This window comes from Zonotrichia albicollis, chromosome 7 (assembly GCF_047830755.1).
Source record: "Zonotrichia albicollis isolate bZonAlb1 chromosome 7, bZonAlb1.hap1, whole genome shotgun sequence".
Lineage (NCBI taxonomy): Eukaryota > Metazoa > Chordata > Aves > Passeriformes > Passerellidae > Zonotrichia > Zonotrichia albicollis.
Genome location: NC_133825.1, coordinates 37,008,726 through 37,024,913, shown reverse-complemented (window position 1 = coordinate 37,024,913; position 16,188 = coordinate 37,008,726). Strand labels below are relative to the sequence as shown.

The 16,188-nt window shown below is 38.1% G+C and overlaps 1 protein-coding gene across 1 annotated transcript in view; it reads left to right on the top strand.

Annotated features, from left to right (window-relative positions):
• LCOR (ligand dependent nuclear receptor corepressor) overlaps nt 1–15,934 on the top strand; it is a 63,872-nt gene extending 47,938 nt beyond the window's left edge. Inside the window, exons 5-7 of the mRNA XM_074545091.1 lie at nt 918–1,205; nt 4,049–4,142; nt 6,915–15,934. Of these exons, the coding sequence (XP_074401192.1) occupies nt 918–1,205; nt 4,049–4,142; nt 6,915–7,884 (1,352 nt within the window). The 3' untranslated portion in view covers nt 7,885–15,934. The remainder of the gene's footprint in view (nt 1–917; nt 1,206–4,048; nt 4,143–6,914) is intronic.
• The last annotated feature ends 254 nt before the right edge of the window (nt 15,935–16,188 follow it).

The window sequence follows — 16,188 nt, the reverse complement described above, 5'->3', positions numbered from 1 at the left end:
GTTGTTGTTGTTTTGGTTTTTTGGGATTTTTTGTTTGTTTAAAAACCACAAAACTGATTTGGCCAGAGAACACAGTGTTTCAAGTGAAGTGGCAGGACTTAGCTTTTGTGATTTAGGAGTTAGAGATTTACCTTTACATCACACATTACTACTGGTTTAACATAGTGATTTTTGTCAATAAATTTTTGTGCTGTCCACATGCCCAGATACCCTTTTATTTATACACTATTTCATAGAAATAAATTGCAATGCCTACTTGTTCTTTTTCACATCCATTACTAATAGATTTAGCAGCTCCTCTAGAAATAGAATTACTTGTCATGTGACACATCTTGGGGTTTTGTGTATATGCAAGTTCTTTGGGTGATCCTGCATTGATTGTGATGTTAGAAATATCAAAAGGAATACATAGTATGAGATGGAAGACACTTGTACATTTGATCTTCATGCGAATTATTTTAATTTATCAGAACAACAGGGCTTTATTTATCAGCAAACTTATAGGGGACTGCTGCAAATTTATTTTCCATTTTACCTTTCTGTAGCTGCAGGTAAGTTATGCAACTCTTCCACTGTGTAACCTGTTCAATATTTTTGGATGAGCTCCATTACTTGGCACTTCAGCTCTCCTTTCCATTTCCACACCTCTTAAAGGTCTGGTAGAATATATCTATATTTTAAAACAAAATGTGAGATTGTATATTTCTTTTAGCAAAGTGTTATTTTGGGAAGGCTGTACCACAATTAGCAATTGTTCTTATTCAGGTCTTCTAAAGCTCAAATACATTTTCTACAGAAACTATTTTATCTTTGGGGTTTTTTTCCCCCTGGATTTGTTTTGGTAAATAAACGATGATTTAATATAAAAGCTGTTTTACTTAAAGTGCTTCCTTAAAAGAAATCTCTAATATTTGCAGACAGTCCTAGGGTCTCTGACCCAAATATTCCCCTAGTGGCCCGTGAGATCATGCAGCGAATGATCCGACAGTTTGCTGCTGAATATACCTCAAAAAATAGCTCTACTCAGGACTCCAGCCAGCCCAATAGCACAAAGAACCAAAGCCTGCTGAAAGCATCTCTGGTCGCCTCCTCTCCCACGGCTGCAACTGCTCAGAACCCTGTGCTCAGCAAACTGCTCATGGCTGACCAAGACTCACCTCTGGACCTTACTGTCAGAAAGTCTCAGTCAGAACCTAGTGAACAAGGTAGGACTCTTACCAGTGTCTTGCATCCTGGGGCAGTCCATTAATGGCATTCTTGCAGAACCAATTAGAAGGTTGCACTTTTGCGTAAAATGTAAAGTGGAAAAGCAGTAGATGTTTTTACAATTAAATAATGACTAGTTCAGTGTGGCTGGGAGAGAAAAGACTTTTTGAAAGAATGTAGACCCATGAGAGATTCTTCTGAAGAAGGGCAAGGGGGATGGACATAGTCTAGTCTCCAAGGATGAATGTGCTGTTCCTGCTGGGAGCTGCAAGAAACAGTCTGCCAAAATAGACTGTACACTTGCTGATAAGAGAAGTTCACATGGTCATGGAAATCATAATGTTGTCTCTTCTCTGAAGATTTAGTGCACAATTTGACTGAAAGGCTGATTTATTTTCTTTCTGGTTGCGTGTGAGAAGAGTGTCTTTAAAAAGTCTGTGAGAAATTGCTTTGTGAGGGCTATGAAAATTATACCCATGAACTGTACTAAACTTCCAGGTTTGTGTGTTTGGAAGAAATGTCTCTTTTCTACCTTAAAAATAGACTTGTTCTACAGAGCACAGATTGAATAAATCCTAACAGTGTTTCAGAGCTTATTTTAATTCAAAAACCTTCCTTTCCATCAAAAATCCTTTTTTTTTTTTAAAGAAGCAAATTCTGTGAGTGATATAGTATATGAACTTTTCTTTTCTGAAACTGTTGAATCTTAAGTGTATCGTACTGATTAAAATTAGACCCTTTATCCTTCTTCAGAAAAATGTTAGTGCTTAAAGTCATTCTGTCACAGTAGGCTGTCCATCTGCAAATGGAAAAGTTGCCTGAAAAAAAGCCTTTTTCTAGCTATGACAGAAAAGTAGGTATCCCTTTATTCTTCTAAATTTGATTTATGAAGCTTTTTGTCAACAAGTTAATTTTATGTGTCCAGTAATACGCAGCTTGGACATCTGGACACATTCCGCACTTATAGCACTTACTGAAAGCTGTTGTTGCACTTCAATGAGAGGTTGAATAGTGTCTCTCTTGAAATGTGGATCTCTACAGTTATCTGATAGGCATTTGTTTCTAGCTGTCTTTATTATAAATGTATTTTGTGAGTGTGTTTTGCATATATGTTTATAAATATTAAACTGTTCTCGTTGTTAAACTTTCTTCTGAAAGAAAGAGGGAAAAATCAGTTTTGCTTTTGGTTTGTTCCTTTTTAATTAGAGGATGGTGTGATGAAGAAAAAAGCATGAACATGAACTGTTCTTTAGTTACCATGTGATGGAAAAAGCTGTAAGATAATGTATGGTGTTCATAACGCTCATTATGCGAGTAGAACATGTGCATATTGAATTATACAGTAATCTGTTTGCTGATGTAAATTTTTTCCCCAATTTACATTTAATGTAATTGGAAAGAGATTTTGCCAAACTTGTTAATGAGAGATTTCAGAGGCTGTCACGAAAGATATCTAGTGCTGCTTTGTGGTATAGTTTGTTCTAGGGGGTTGAAGGGAACCCAGCTAGTTGTACCCTTCTCCCTGGGGTGTGAGGTTGGCCCTGCTTCTCCTCAGGGACTTCTAGGTCATACCGACTCTTCTGAGGGAGGAAGCATGGATGCAAGTGTCTCCAGCAGCTGCCTGTGCTGTCCAGCCTCTTGAAAAGAATGAAAGGCTTGATCCAGTCTGTGTCTCTTGTGCCTGAATAAGTGTTGTTCGAAAAGAAAATTTAATTTTCTGCTTGCTTAAGTTTGGGTTATGGTGTTCCCAAATGCAGTGGGTGGAACAGCTTTTTGTAAGTTAATTCTAGTTCACTGTTTATCGTGTTTTTTTCTCCATATGTCAAATGAGAACTTTAAGCAATCTGAAAGCTGCCTTACATTGTTCTTGTGTTGGGTGGTATTCACTTGATTAGATGGAACGAGTGAGGAGCTCTCATATGTCTCAAGTTCACCTTGCCAACAGGTTTCATTTATCTCTGCCTCATAAATTCCTCATTTCAAAGTTTCCAGGAACTTCAGATGTCTGGGCTGCTTCAACGACAATGCTGCCCTTATTAAAATGACCAGAATTTCAAGCTGCTTCAGTGCAGCAAGAGCAAGACTTTCCTGGTGAAACATGCTCCCTTTTCTGGTGCCTGTAAATGCAGAGTTTACATGAGGGTTTGCAGGGGAGCAAGGGGGAGCTTGAGGATGTGCCATTAGTGAGAGTGGAGGAAGCAGTCTAACAGGAAAACCAATTTGGCATATGGAAGAGAGGGAATAAAACAACACAATAGGAGGAGGAAGGCAGCATCTTTTCCAGTAGAGACCCATTGGAGATATGAAAAAAGAAGATGAAGCTGGCTGCCATGTGAGAAGAAATCTCACATCTATGTGTGTAATTATTTAATTTCCAATATGAAATTCTCAGTGAATTTTCCTACAAGAGATTTGGATAAAAAAAAGAAAAAAATCCTAGTACTGGCTTGCAGCCTCCCTTTAAGGAGGGGAATATCTCAGATTGAAAAATCTTGAAGATTGTCTCAGTTCTGGACCACTGAAAGGTAGTTATGTGATAGGCTCTGTTGTATCCAGAACTGTCACTTGTAGGTAATTTGTTATGCTATGTCTCCTGTAACAGTTGCACTTTTAATTTTGTTAATTTTTATTGTGATTTCTGAAGACTATATTGAAGTCACATGTAAACCATATTGCAAAAAAATCCCAAGCCTTATTTTGTTTAAAAATACAATAAACCAAAAAATGTGTGCTAAAAATGGCTTCAGCTCAGAAGACTTGCTTTGTCTTTTCAGCTGAAGACAAGATCAGCATGGCTGATCCTGCTTCTTCAAACACTGAAGTCATTCTTTTGTCTCTACAGACGGTGTGCTTGATTTATCCACTAAGAAGAGTCCTTGTGCTGGCAGCACCTCTCTGAGTCACTCTCCAGGGTGCTCTAGTACCTCGGGAAATGGGTAAGAGAAAGCAACTTACTATGACCTTTTAAAACAGTTTTTTACTCAAAATGTGTGCTTAGCTCCTGGTAATTTTAAGTTTCTTTGGGTGTTAACCCTTTGGAGTAATGTGTTTTCAACTTGTACCTTTGGCAAATACCTTCACCCCACCTGCCAAATAAGAGTTGTTGCCAACTGATACAGGTTTAAATTGCAGTTAAAGACTCTAATATCTGTCTTTTTTCGCCAAATTGGTGCTTATCCAGAGATCCTTCCATTACCTGTTTCTTGGGGTTAGTGATAGGTTATTGCTGTGAACATGCAAGTTCAAATAAGTGTGTGAAGAGTCTTAGAGGCTTTGCAGTATATTTAGACTTCATTTCACTTAGGGCAAATTTAGCTAACAGGAAAGTTTATTTTAGAGGTAACAATGGTTTGGGTGATAAACCATGCTGAATTAGATTGAAATCACTGCGTGATTTTTGTTAATATTTCCTCGCATAAACCACAACTTAGAATTCTGAGGACATGGGGCAGGAAGTCTGGTAGTTCAGAAAACTTTAAATGTAACTTTGGATTTGCGATTGTTCTGTAGTGCTGAACAAGTTTTTTTAAAAAATAATCACAAAGTATGTGGTATACTACTCTTGCCTAATCAGTTTAAGGTGTGAAATACTGTTAAATAGAAAAACGATCTTTAGGTTTCATATTTCTAATGGTCACCATTTGCATACATTTAGAAACCCTTTACTCTTGGTCAGGGTGGTACTGGAGAGGCTGACTGGGACAAAGAGGGGGTTTGGGTCTTGATTATCTTGAAGCTGCTGAGAACAAATATTTTTTACTGAAGTACAGAAATAGTATATGGTTTAAAGTGCTATTTAATTGCTGGATTTAGCTTTATGATAGCCTTTGAAAACTTGAAAATCTCAACTAGCAACCCTCTTCCACCACCATTCCCATGTACTGCTAACAGCTGATTGAATTTTTGCACTTCTCGTTGGAAAAAGATACGTCTCAGATTTCTCCTTTCAAGATTACTTTTCCATTTAATATTTCTATTAATAAAATACTTCAATCCCTCTTTAAAACTTCATCTTAATACTTTTTACAATTCTTTAGCATAAACCTTCCCCAGCAGTACTTCTCTAATTCTGAACAGGTTATTTCCATCTTTATTTTCTTAGGAAGGCAGCGGGAGCCACTGAGGCTCTGTACTGTTTGTTCCCTTGTTTGTGAATCAAGTGAGGGCCAAAGTCCAACACACAGGGATGGCAGGGCCAGCATCTGGCACTGTCCTGCTCAGTGCTGTGGGTCCAGAGAGGATGTGGCATACTGGCACCTGTGGTTACTTGTCCAGGTGTGTGGCATACAAGGCTGGCTGCAGTTTGTTCAGCATCACTAAGTCGGGTGTAACCCTCCATTAACTGCCTGTATGACCTTTATTCAGGTGTAGAATCACTGGTGCACCCTGTGATGCTGATACATGCTGTGGAAGGGGTGGAGAATGCACATTGTCTGAGAGGGTTCTCTGGAACTGCAAACTTTGATCCATTTCTCTGGATTTTGTTCTGAATCCTGGTTGACTTTTGTTGTGCACATCCTATGACTTGTTGCATCCTGGAGAGAAGTGAACAGCATGTGTATCAAGCATTGTGTATGTTACATGCCAGGTTCTTGCAATGGACGTCTTTTCTCTAAAGACTCTTTTTAATCCCAGTGTGATGTTAAAAATAATAATGTAGCTTTTCAGCACTATGTATCCTATCCTTAAGTAATGCTGACTTAGCCAGAGGGCTTGACGCCAGTATAGCGTCCCAGAGCATTAAAATAGATTCTCTTTGTTAATTTGTATGCTGAACATGGAGAAATTTGGAGGTGGATTTTGAAACCAATGTGACTTAATAACTATAGGGGGCTAAGCAATCAAAGCATTAAAATAGATGTGACTCTCTGCAGCAGCAGTACTTAATTTCATAGAAAGAACACTTGTGATGAAAAGGAAATGGTAAAAATACATACTGCCTTTTTTTTTTTGTTAACCCTTGATCTGAATGACAGTTGGTGCTTAGATCTTCCTTTTCCTAGGCATGCTTTTTATCAAATGAGATTCAGGGCTCTGTCTATATGCAATTAGTTGTTAAGAGAGCAGTTTGGTAAGTCTAGTGTAAGTGTTTTTCTTTGTGATCCGCAGTATCCCAGCTTTCATATTTGGTGCTTAATGAAAGTCAGGCAAATGCCTCTGAGGCCTGCTAAGCTTTTTCTTTTATCCTGAGCAGCAGTTCTTCAATATGATGTAAGCAAACATTATCCAGGGTTTCCACCTGTGTGTAGATACTGCAGGTGGCAGTCATATTTACATGTTGAATATGTTGCACTTTGGCTTACTCTTTTATTACTGTGCTTGTTTAGTGGTAACGTCACACCAGTAACACAGTTGTGTGTAGATCTATGGCGATTGATTACTACTTTGTAATTAAGGTGCTATTTTCAGACGCTTGCGCGAAGTCTTTTCTACTCCGAGAATTTGTGAACCCAACCAGAGACCAGCCAACAGGTTTCATTTTTCTTTGCCCAAAAAGCTTCTCTTTTTTTGCGAACAAGTTTTAAAACTGACTGATGCTGAGACTTAAAAAAAAAAATTAAAGTAATAAAAAAAAATTTAGAGAAAAATAAATAACACAAAAAGTGATGTTACCCAAGCAAGGCCTTCTAATAAAGGAGTGGCCCCCTCACCCATCCCTCCCTACCTGTGCAAGTCCTGCTCACATCAGTTTCCTTCCATCCAATTAGGCGACCTGGGAGACCCAGCCAGCACCATCCGGAGGGACTACAGAGTGGTGATGGGGTACCTCCAAGAAGCTTGCAGGATGGAACCAGGGAAGGTTATGGCCACTCCACATCTCTTAAAGTACCGCTGGCTCGATCACTCCAGATTAGTGAAGAACTGCTGAGCAGAAACCAGTTCTCTACAGCTGCCAGCCATGGGCCATCTGGACTACAGAATCATGGACAGCACTTAATATTATCCAGGGAGGCTTCTTGGGCAAAACCACACTACGAATTCAATTTCAGCCGCATGAAATTCAGGGGAAATGGTGCACTCAGCAACATCAGTGACCTTCCTTTTCTTACAGAAAACTCTGCCTTTCAAAAAATGGCACTTCAAACTAAGCAGGATGGGAAAAAGGACGTGAGCCATTCATCTCCTGTGGATTTAAAGATACCACAAGTTCGAGGCATGGACCTTTCATGGGAGTCCCGCACTGGTGACCAGTTCAGCTATAGCTCTTTGGTAATGGGTTCACAAACGGAGAGCGCGCTTAGCAAAAAGTTAAGGGCTATCCTTCCAAAACAAAATAGGAGAAGTTTGCTGGATGCTGGACCAGATTCCTGGGGCTCAGATGCTGAGCAGTCTACCTCTGGACAGCCATATCCCACCTCAGATCAAGAGGGAGATCCTGGCTCCAAGCAACCTAGGAAGAAAAGAGGGAGATACAGACAGTACAACAGCGAGATACTGGAGGAAGCAATCTCTGTGGTTATGAGCGGGAAAATGAGTGTTTCCAAAGCTCAGAGTATTTATGGGATCCCCCACAGTACACTGGAGTACAAAGTTAAAGAGAGGCTGGGCACTTTGAAAAACCCTCCAAAGAAAAAAATGAAATTAATGAGGTCGGAGGGGCAGGATGTTTCAGTAAAGATTGAATTAGATCCCCAGGGAGAAGCAGCACAAAGTGCGAATGAATTGAAGGATGAATAGGGATGTTGTAGAGTGCCAATTACTTTGCAAACTGGGTGAGCACTACTGCATAGTTCAACCATCACTGAGCACACCTGAGTCTCCTGTTTACTGCAATGCTCTTTCCTTTGCAGTTTAGCATAGACTTATGTGAACACAGGTGAAAGATGTGCTCTGAATGTCACATTTGTAAATTTTTCTGGCCTAGTATGGCACAATTTCCCTCCTTCACCTGCCCACTGCCCTCTTTCTTTCTTTCTTTGTTCCTTTTTTTTTTTCTTTTGCCTTTTGCATGTTTCTCTGTAATAGAGAATTGAGTTACCTCACAAAGAATGCAGATCTGTAGAAGTGGACATCTTGCCTGTAGAGCCTGCCTGAACTTCTGATGTTGGATTTTTCATATCTGCCTTTATAGAAATAAGTCCACTTTGTTAAACTGACACTCTCCTGAAACCAGGCAATTTTCAAATGAAAATCAGACTGTCATTCTTCAAAAATGTTTCAGAAATCTTTTTTTCCCCCTTCTTATTTTTTGTTGATCCAGTTGATTGAAAGGTTTGAGCTAAAACAAATTATTTAGGAATGGTACTTCTCTTGAACTCAGATTTGTCAACTAGATAGATAATCAATTGGGTCTAATTAGGCTCTCCACTGTTTTCTTTCTAAATTAACCGTACTTACCATTTGCTGTCTGCTTAGTGCTCACCCGGAGGGGAGGGGAGGGAAAACTTACATACACTACCTTCAGAAAATGTCAGTTTATTATTTATAACACTACCTTCGCTGTAATTTTATTTGGTGTTTTTGAAGGGTGATATTTACACTCACCTGCTTGAGGATGTAGCCTTATCTCACGGAAGACAAGCTTCTCACAGTCAGGAGCAGTCAGGGTACACTAAATGATGTATTAGGGTATGCCTCATTATACCAGAACTATGGTTCTTTGTGACCTTTACACTTTTTACAGACTTGGTTCTGAGTTTACTAAACTATGTGGTCCCAACAGCTAGTTTATATGACTCTAATCCAGGGATGGGGGATTTGTGTAACAAACTACTGTGATACTGGGAAAAAAAAAAAAAAAGGAAAAAAAAATAGCCCACAAAATGGTGATCTCAAACGTTACAACCTCAGTAGTCTGCCCAAATATCCACATTAGTGAAGGAGCTTGTTAATGTTCAGGGAAGAAGTAAAACACTGGTAGCCTGATCTAATTCAGGCTCTGCATCATATCTATCTGTAATACTGTCAGGGTCGAACACTCAATGAATGGGTGTTTCCTTTTTAAATATTACAGTTGCCAGTAGCAGGAATTAAGTCCTGCTTTTTTGTTGTTGTTTTTATTTAATCTATTTTGATAGTGGTTTAGCACATGCTAGAATAAGCATTTAAACACCATAAAAAAAAAGCACTCCGTAAACCACAAATCTGGGTTTTTTTCAGTATGGTGGTATCTTTATGCTTTTATGGAGATCCAGGATAAGTTTTGTACTGAACTTTTATCTTTGATACTTTCTGCGGGAGTGGTCAGTAACTAAGTGGAACTTACTGGACTTAACCACAACATGACCAAATCATAATTGCTGGTTCTTCAGGTAGAAGCAATTTGGTCTTAATCTGTGCAAAAGGTAGATAGACTTAGCATTTTTTCCCCATTTGCACAACCAAAAGAAGCATTGGAGTTTTTGTGTGAGAGCATTAAGTGATGTCAGTGAAAGTGGTCTCTCAAAGTTCATGGGAGGGTGACCTAGGTAGCCCTAGGGATGCTGAATGACTTCTGGAACAATTGATTCTATTAGCCTCTCCCCCTCCCCAGCAACTTCATATTTTCAAAGGTTAGGCACACCATTGCTGTTGTTTTAAATATGCACTGCTCATTCTTGAAACGGACTGGGCATTTGGCCCCAAGTATACTTTATTTTTGTTTACTTAATATATTTTAGTCCTCAAAATCCTGGTTCCTTGTAGCTTTCTAGTTGTCATCTTGGCATTTAAAGCAGTTTAAGCTCAGTAGCAGTATATAAACTCTGCAATACGTTCCAGTTTAGCTGGTGATTGCAATAAAGGCGCAGTTTAAGGCGTGGTTTCATCTGCTGTTGGAGGTTATGGTAGAAAGTTTGTTGCAAGTTAAAAAAAAAAGTAACACAGTTTTACTCTTGAGAGGTTTAACCTTTTGCAGTTGTCCTTATTTAAGAAACATGAGTTGAGTTTTATAAAACTTGTCACTGTAGTGTACGTGGAGTGCTCATTTTACTAACCTAAATATTTTGTATGTGTATGTTTAAGTGGGTGACAATCGTGCAGCAGAAGAATGGTGTGCCTACCCTTTAATGCTGCAGTTTTAAAAGAGAATTTGTCTTGTCATTTCAGACTGTAGGCTAAGAATTGTAAATAGATAGTGAGAAGTTGAGTACTCTTTATTTGCTTTGGTTAGGAAGTGGATTTAAAAAAGAAAAAACAACAACAAACCAAACACGTAACTTTCTCAGTTTAAATGTCCTGAGACCTGAAGATTGTAATACTCATAACTGCAAAGCTTTTAAACACAACACTTGATCTGTGATAACTTAATATTCAGGTAATCTTTCTTTTTCGAGAAGCTTTTGAACAACCATATTTCCTCCAAAGGTCTCTGTTTAAAAAGGAAAAAAAAGAAAAAGTGTAGATTATTTTTTAAGCACTAATTGCATTACATTGGTAACTGCAATATGAAATAGCCATTATTGTTTTGTGAAGCATGGTTGAGATTAGTTAGTGGTCCCTTTTTAAAATTTCATGAGCCTCTCAAAAAATAAAAACAAATTTAAAAAAAAGCTGCTGAATATTCAAAAGATATATATTTTACCTTATTGTAGGTTTTGTAAATTTAGTCTGTAATATTCAGGTGCACCTTTTAATGTTACTTTTTTGTTTCAAAGTCCCATCTAACATATTTTCTCTGAGGTGATTCATCACTTAAGACTAGTATCACTCTAAGTGCTGCAGTGATCACTAATATTTTGTTTCATTTTTCACTACGTATATTTTGCAGGCGCTTTCAGTGTAGCTAACTAGTAGTATTTGGGATCATTTTAAATATATGATTGGAATTAATGTTTGTCCATTAGCATGCTTAATTTTCTGCTGACCAGCAGTTTGCATGGCCAAAATCCCTGGTTGACCATATTTTGGTGTGGGAAGGTGTGGTTCACTGCGGTCTTTGTAACAAAAGCCTTGTTTCTCATCTTATTTCTGGTAAGTGGATGCTTATGTTACTTGGATCACTTGGACAGGAGAAAGATTTTAAAGCCTTCTCCTGCTGCTCTTGTGAGATGGCATTAACGTGTAACATAGACAAACTGCAACCCTGTAAAAATCGAGACGTTGTTAGGAGGAGACCTTTCGGGTATTTTTTGTCACTAGTTTTCTCTTATTCCCGAGAATGTCCATCCAATGTAGTTATTGGACTTAACAGTATTGTTGTGTACTACGTTGATGTAGCTGAAAAAGCCTGACAGCAAGAAACTGTGAATTATATTTGTGGCAGTCTCTGAAAACTAGTTTTTCAGTCCAAGTACCATGAAGGAGAATCCCCCTCCCCTACCCCATCCTAGAAAAGTAATTTTATATTTTGTGTGTATAAAGTTTTAAGAATCGAAGTTTCATATTGTACTGAAGTTTAGGTGTCGCTTGGTAAATCTTTGCTGCAGCATATAATTGAAGATGAGTAAGGCTTAGTGTGGTAGGGGTCCTGGTGTGGAGTTAATTATCGTACAGTTCTGGTGGGAAAGCCCAACATGTATGAAATGTGTCCTTTTTTTTTTTTTTCATTTGAATTTGTAAGATGTAAAAGTGCTTTTTTAGAACTCTGACCTATTACAAACTATTACCTCACTTTCAGCCAGCTGGATCCTCATTCCACAGTGTTGTAGGCATTATTGTGGCTGTAATGCTTGAGTACAGCTATAGAGTTGAACGTTTCCAGTTAGATATTGTAGGGACACGTTTCTGGACTCATTTTTATTTCTGTCTAAAGATTATTTATTTTCCAGTCATTCCCTGATTTTTTTCTAAAGGTTCCAGACAGTTTCCTTTAGAATTTCTCATTTTTTCCCTGTTGCACAGGAGAAGTTGCTGCATAAGCAATACAGGTATGCCTTTACTTTCTTTTTTGTTGCAGAACTCATAACTTGATGCTTGCATTACCAACCCTACTGCTAGACCTGAATTCAAACTCTGAACTTTTTTGGCAGTTGGAGAAAAAAATATTTTTAACAATGCAGGGATACAGATAGGATAATGCCTCTAGTAAGGGAACACTTTCAGCTCTGCGTTCTCTCGCAACTCCTGCATGACAATTTTTGCAGAACTTTCCACTGCTGGAGGATATTCCTAAGCACTGGAGGTAACTGCATTTGTGTTTAGACTGGGTAAGAGCAGACAAGGAATAGTCTGTGCTTTGTCTTGTGGCAGGCCAACATTTGCATCTAAATATTTCTTTCGTGAGTACTCAAGAGTATGTTGCCTTTCCCTGGAAATTCATGGGAGCTGGCAAAGTGATTTAGGGGCTTTAGGGTTGAGTAAGCTTTGTGAAACAACTTTTTAGTTCTGATTGAATCGCTTTATGTTTCATCTGCAACGATTGTTATACAGGCAAAACTGGAATTGCCATGTGTTTCTTTCCAGTTTACTTTCAAGTAATGCTCTTAAGATGTCCTTGAGTCTTAGGAGAAGAACACAGTGTCCAAGGAGTGAAGGGAGCACTCTGCTGTTCCCTTTTTTTCTCAAAAACAGTGTGGCTGCATCTGTAATGTAAAAACCTCTTTCTTCAGTGAAGACAAAATTTGAACTCTTCAGTATAAGAATGCATACTCTTATTGCAGTCCAAAATCTTAGGAAGGCAAAATTATTAACCTTACTGAAAGATTTGTCACAATATTCTAAATAGCTTAAATTCTCTGCCAAATGTTAGAAGTAGGATGGGAAGGGTTGTTTCCCTCATTTTCGTGAGGATCAGAAACCTCTAGGTATTCCCCACAAATGTTTCAGAAATTAAATGTAATTTCAGTCTAGGTCAATGTTGCTTTTTCTTGGCATCAGTACATAATGTTGGCTAATATTGTTTTAGAAAGCTGTAAGAAAATAATTTTGAGACTTGTTTTGGTACTATAAAGGTTTCTACTTGATCTTGAATTATATTGAAAATTCAGTAATTGGAACCTTCAGAAACCTGAAAATCTGCACTGCTAGTTGTATGCAGTTCTGATGAATGTAGCAGATAAAGTAGCCACTATAGTAACTCATTTTGGATTATCCAGTGTATAAACACAATGCACTGTGATGACCACTAGGCAGAGAGATATTTCAAACCCAAAATGATCTGTAGATCCACTTCATGTGTACCAGGAAAAGCTGTTAAGTACTTAGAGCATTCCAGTGTCCATCTCTCTCTCTTTCCTGTTCTTTCTTTGATTGGGGCCAATTCTCTAAACCAGTATTACAGCTGCAATTTTGGACCTCATGTCCTACTGAATTATGCCTATATTCAGGTATTGTCATAAAAACCTTCATATTAAGAGAGCTTTATTTAATCCTTACAAAAATCTCTCAGCCCAGTTGCAAAATCAGTTTTCCTGGGTGATGTACTAGAAAGGAGGATTTTTTTTTTAGCTTGTCCAGGGCATTTAATCTACCTGCTTAAAAACAAACATCCCCACCAGTGCCCCTGTGCTTGTCTCTACTGAATTGGTAAGTATAATTCAGGAGGACTCAAGATGATAACTACCTTACAGAGCAGGGATTAGGACACAGGCCTCATTTTGACTGGAGCAGGAAAAGTTAAGATCCAAAACAATTTCTCTCATCATCACCTAGCACAGTTTATCTTAATACCTTTTCCTACTCAGAAATAATGAGGATACTACTAGAGCTACTTAAACAATTTATCAATTACTTGGTGCTACATTTCTCAAATAGTTTTGCAGATAGTACTTTTTATGCCTGCGTGAAAACATGTAAACAATAAAAAGCACTTGTCTGACCTATTCTGAAGTACCAGAAAAGGGATAAATAACTGCAGCACTTTCTCTGTTACAATGCCAGAGTCTTAATTAAATCTGGTCTTCAGGTTATGAAATACTTCAAATATACAATCTAGGATCATGAACAGCTTGTCAGGTCAGATCACAAGGTTTCTTGGGATATTAATCTGTCTTTTAAAGACTAGTACAACAAAATATTCTGGAGTTCAGGCAGGGGATGTATATATACATGCCTGGTATTTTTTACTGATCATTTCAGTAGACCATTTCAGGGCTTAACATTGGGAATCTGGGATGATGGGTAGGGAAGGGAAGTTTCCCAAACTGAAAAAAACCATTTTGGACCATTGTTTAATGTTCAGTTTGAAAACTATATCACAAGAAAATGGGTAGGGATTCTTTCTCCCTTATGCCTTCAGGGAATGAGTAGTATTTAGAATCTCTGGCTGAAATTCAAGCCTTTTTACCGTGTAAATTTTTAATATAAACTCATTGACATGCTTTTTACATCTGAGGACTGAAAATGGATCTTAATGTTTAAGTTGTGGAATGGTATATTTCTTAAATGAAGGGGGAACATTTAAAAAAAATAGATTAGAATACCAGCATTAGTGAGCTTAAGGAATTTTAGTATGTAATAGCAAAGTATAGCAAAGTATTTGATTAAAAAAATTAATCTTGAATTGCTAGTCTGTAACTAGGTGCATTCTAATTTAGCAGGTGAATATTCTTTACTTATCGATATATGATGGGCTTTTTGCAAATAGAAACCTTTATCTGAGTCCCACGTGTTGCTTGTACTGATGGGATGTATGCTTACAGCAGCTTACTGCTGCTTTAAAATGTATAAAATGTTTTGAGTGTTTGCTCATAACTCTTTTTAACCTCCACTTGTTAAATTGTCAGACATTGGTATTTTATCAGTCCGCAGTGTAAGTTTAAACTAATGTTCTTAGGAATCCAACTTGTACACACACTGTTTAAAAACCCTCAGGGACAGTTTACACACTATCCTCACTCAATTCAGGTACTTGTACTCTCTTCTTAAACCTAGCAGTGACTTGTATTTTGTTTTGCTTTTCTTTTGACGTGCTGATAGCACATCCTTGATGAATGTCAACTTAAAACTCAGTTCAGGTATCCAGGTATAACTCAGCCAAACGGATTTTAAAGCTGCATATTTACTCTCCAGCACACAGTGCCTCAGACACTTATAGTGGCATTCTGTATATTCAGTTATTACTACTGAGCAGATCGCGTGGGGGTTCCTGGTATGTATTGTAAGAAATTCCTATGTATATTATATAATATGTATTATATTATATACATATATAGTATATATGTTATCTTAAACTTATATATTTTAAAATGCCACTACTAGCCAGCGCAGCTAAAAATGAAATACATTCCCAGCTGCTTCTGTGAACAGCAGAGGCAGCTTCTTAACGTGGCTCTTGCTTCTCTCTCACCATAACTACTTCTAACCTCAAGCACGGGTCCTTGGCTGTCTGACCTCTACACTCTAGTTATGCAATGTCCTTAGAGAATTCTGTGCACTGGCCACTGTGATGGAAACCAATGGGCCGGGAGTGCTTTGAGTTTATTAGTAATTGTTCTGCCAAAGTTGGTGTTTGTATGACAAGCGTGTAAACCTGTCAGATAATCAGCAGAGGTCCAGGTTGTCCGTAATTGATTCCACCTCCTGGGCAGGAGCAGAGCTCACGAGGCGCCTCCTTTCTAAGGCTGAGCACTGCTCACTGGACACCTGCAGTGCCAGCCCTCTGTGGTGTGCTCACCTGGAGGCCAAGCCTGAAACTAAAATCTGCTGTTCTGCCTTCATGGTGATCTGTTGGCAGTCGCAAGTCAGCAACACCTCTGCTTTATTATTTGACACTTTACATCTAAAAAGTCTTCTCTTTCTATTTATGTAACCCATAGTCTTTGAAGAGTATGGAAAATGGCATTTCTCTCTGACCTCTAGAAGTTCAAGTGTCATGGGAAAAAAAAAAACAGGAACCCCCCCCTTTACTCTTATGGACCTCATTTCAATATACTGTTTACAGTTTGACGGAATTGTATAATTTAATATTTCTCTTGTACTGTAGTTTATATTTATTTACAGATTTTTTTTGTACTGTGTGATTTGAATTTTTTGTTCCTTGCTATGATCAATGTTTTATGTAGTAGAGCACTTATGATCACAAATTAAGGTTTTTGGTTTGATTGCACTACATTAATTTTTTTAATGCAGTTCTGATTTTTTGACTGGACTAAATAAGCTGTGTCTTAATGTATGTGATAAGTA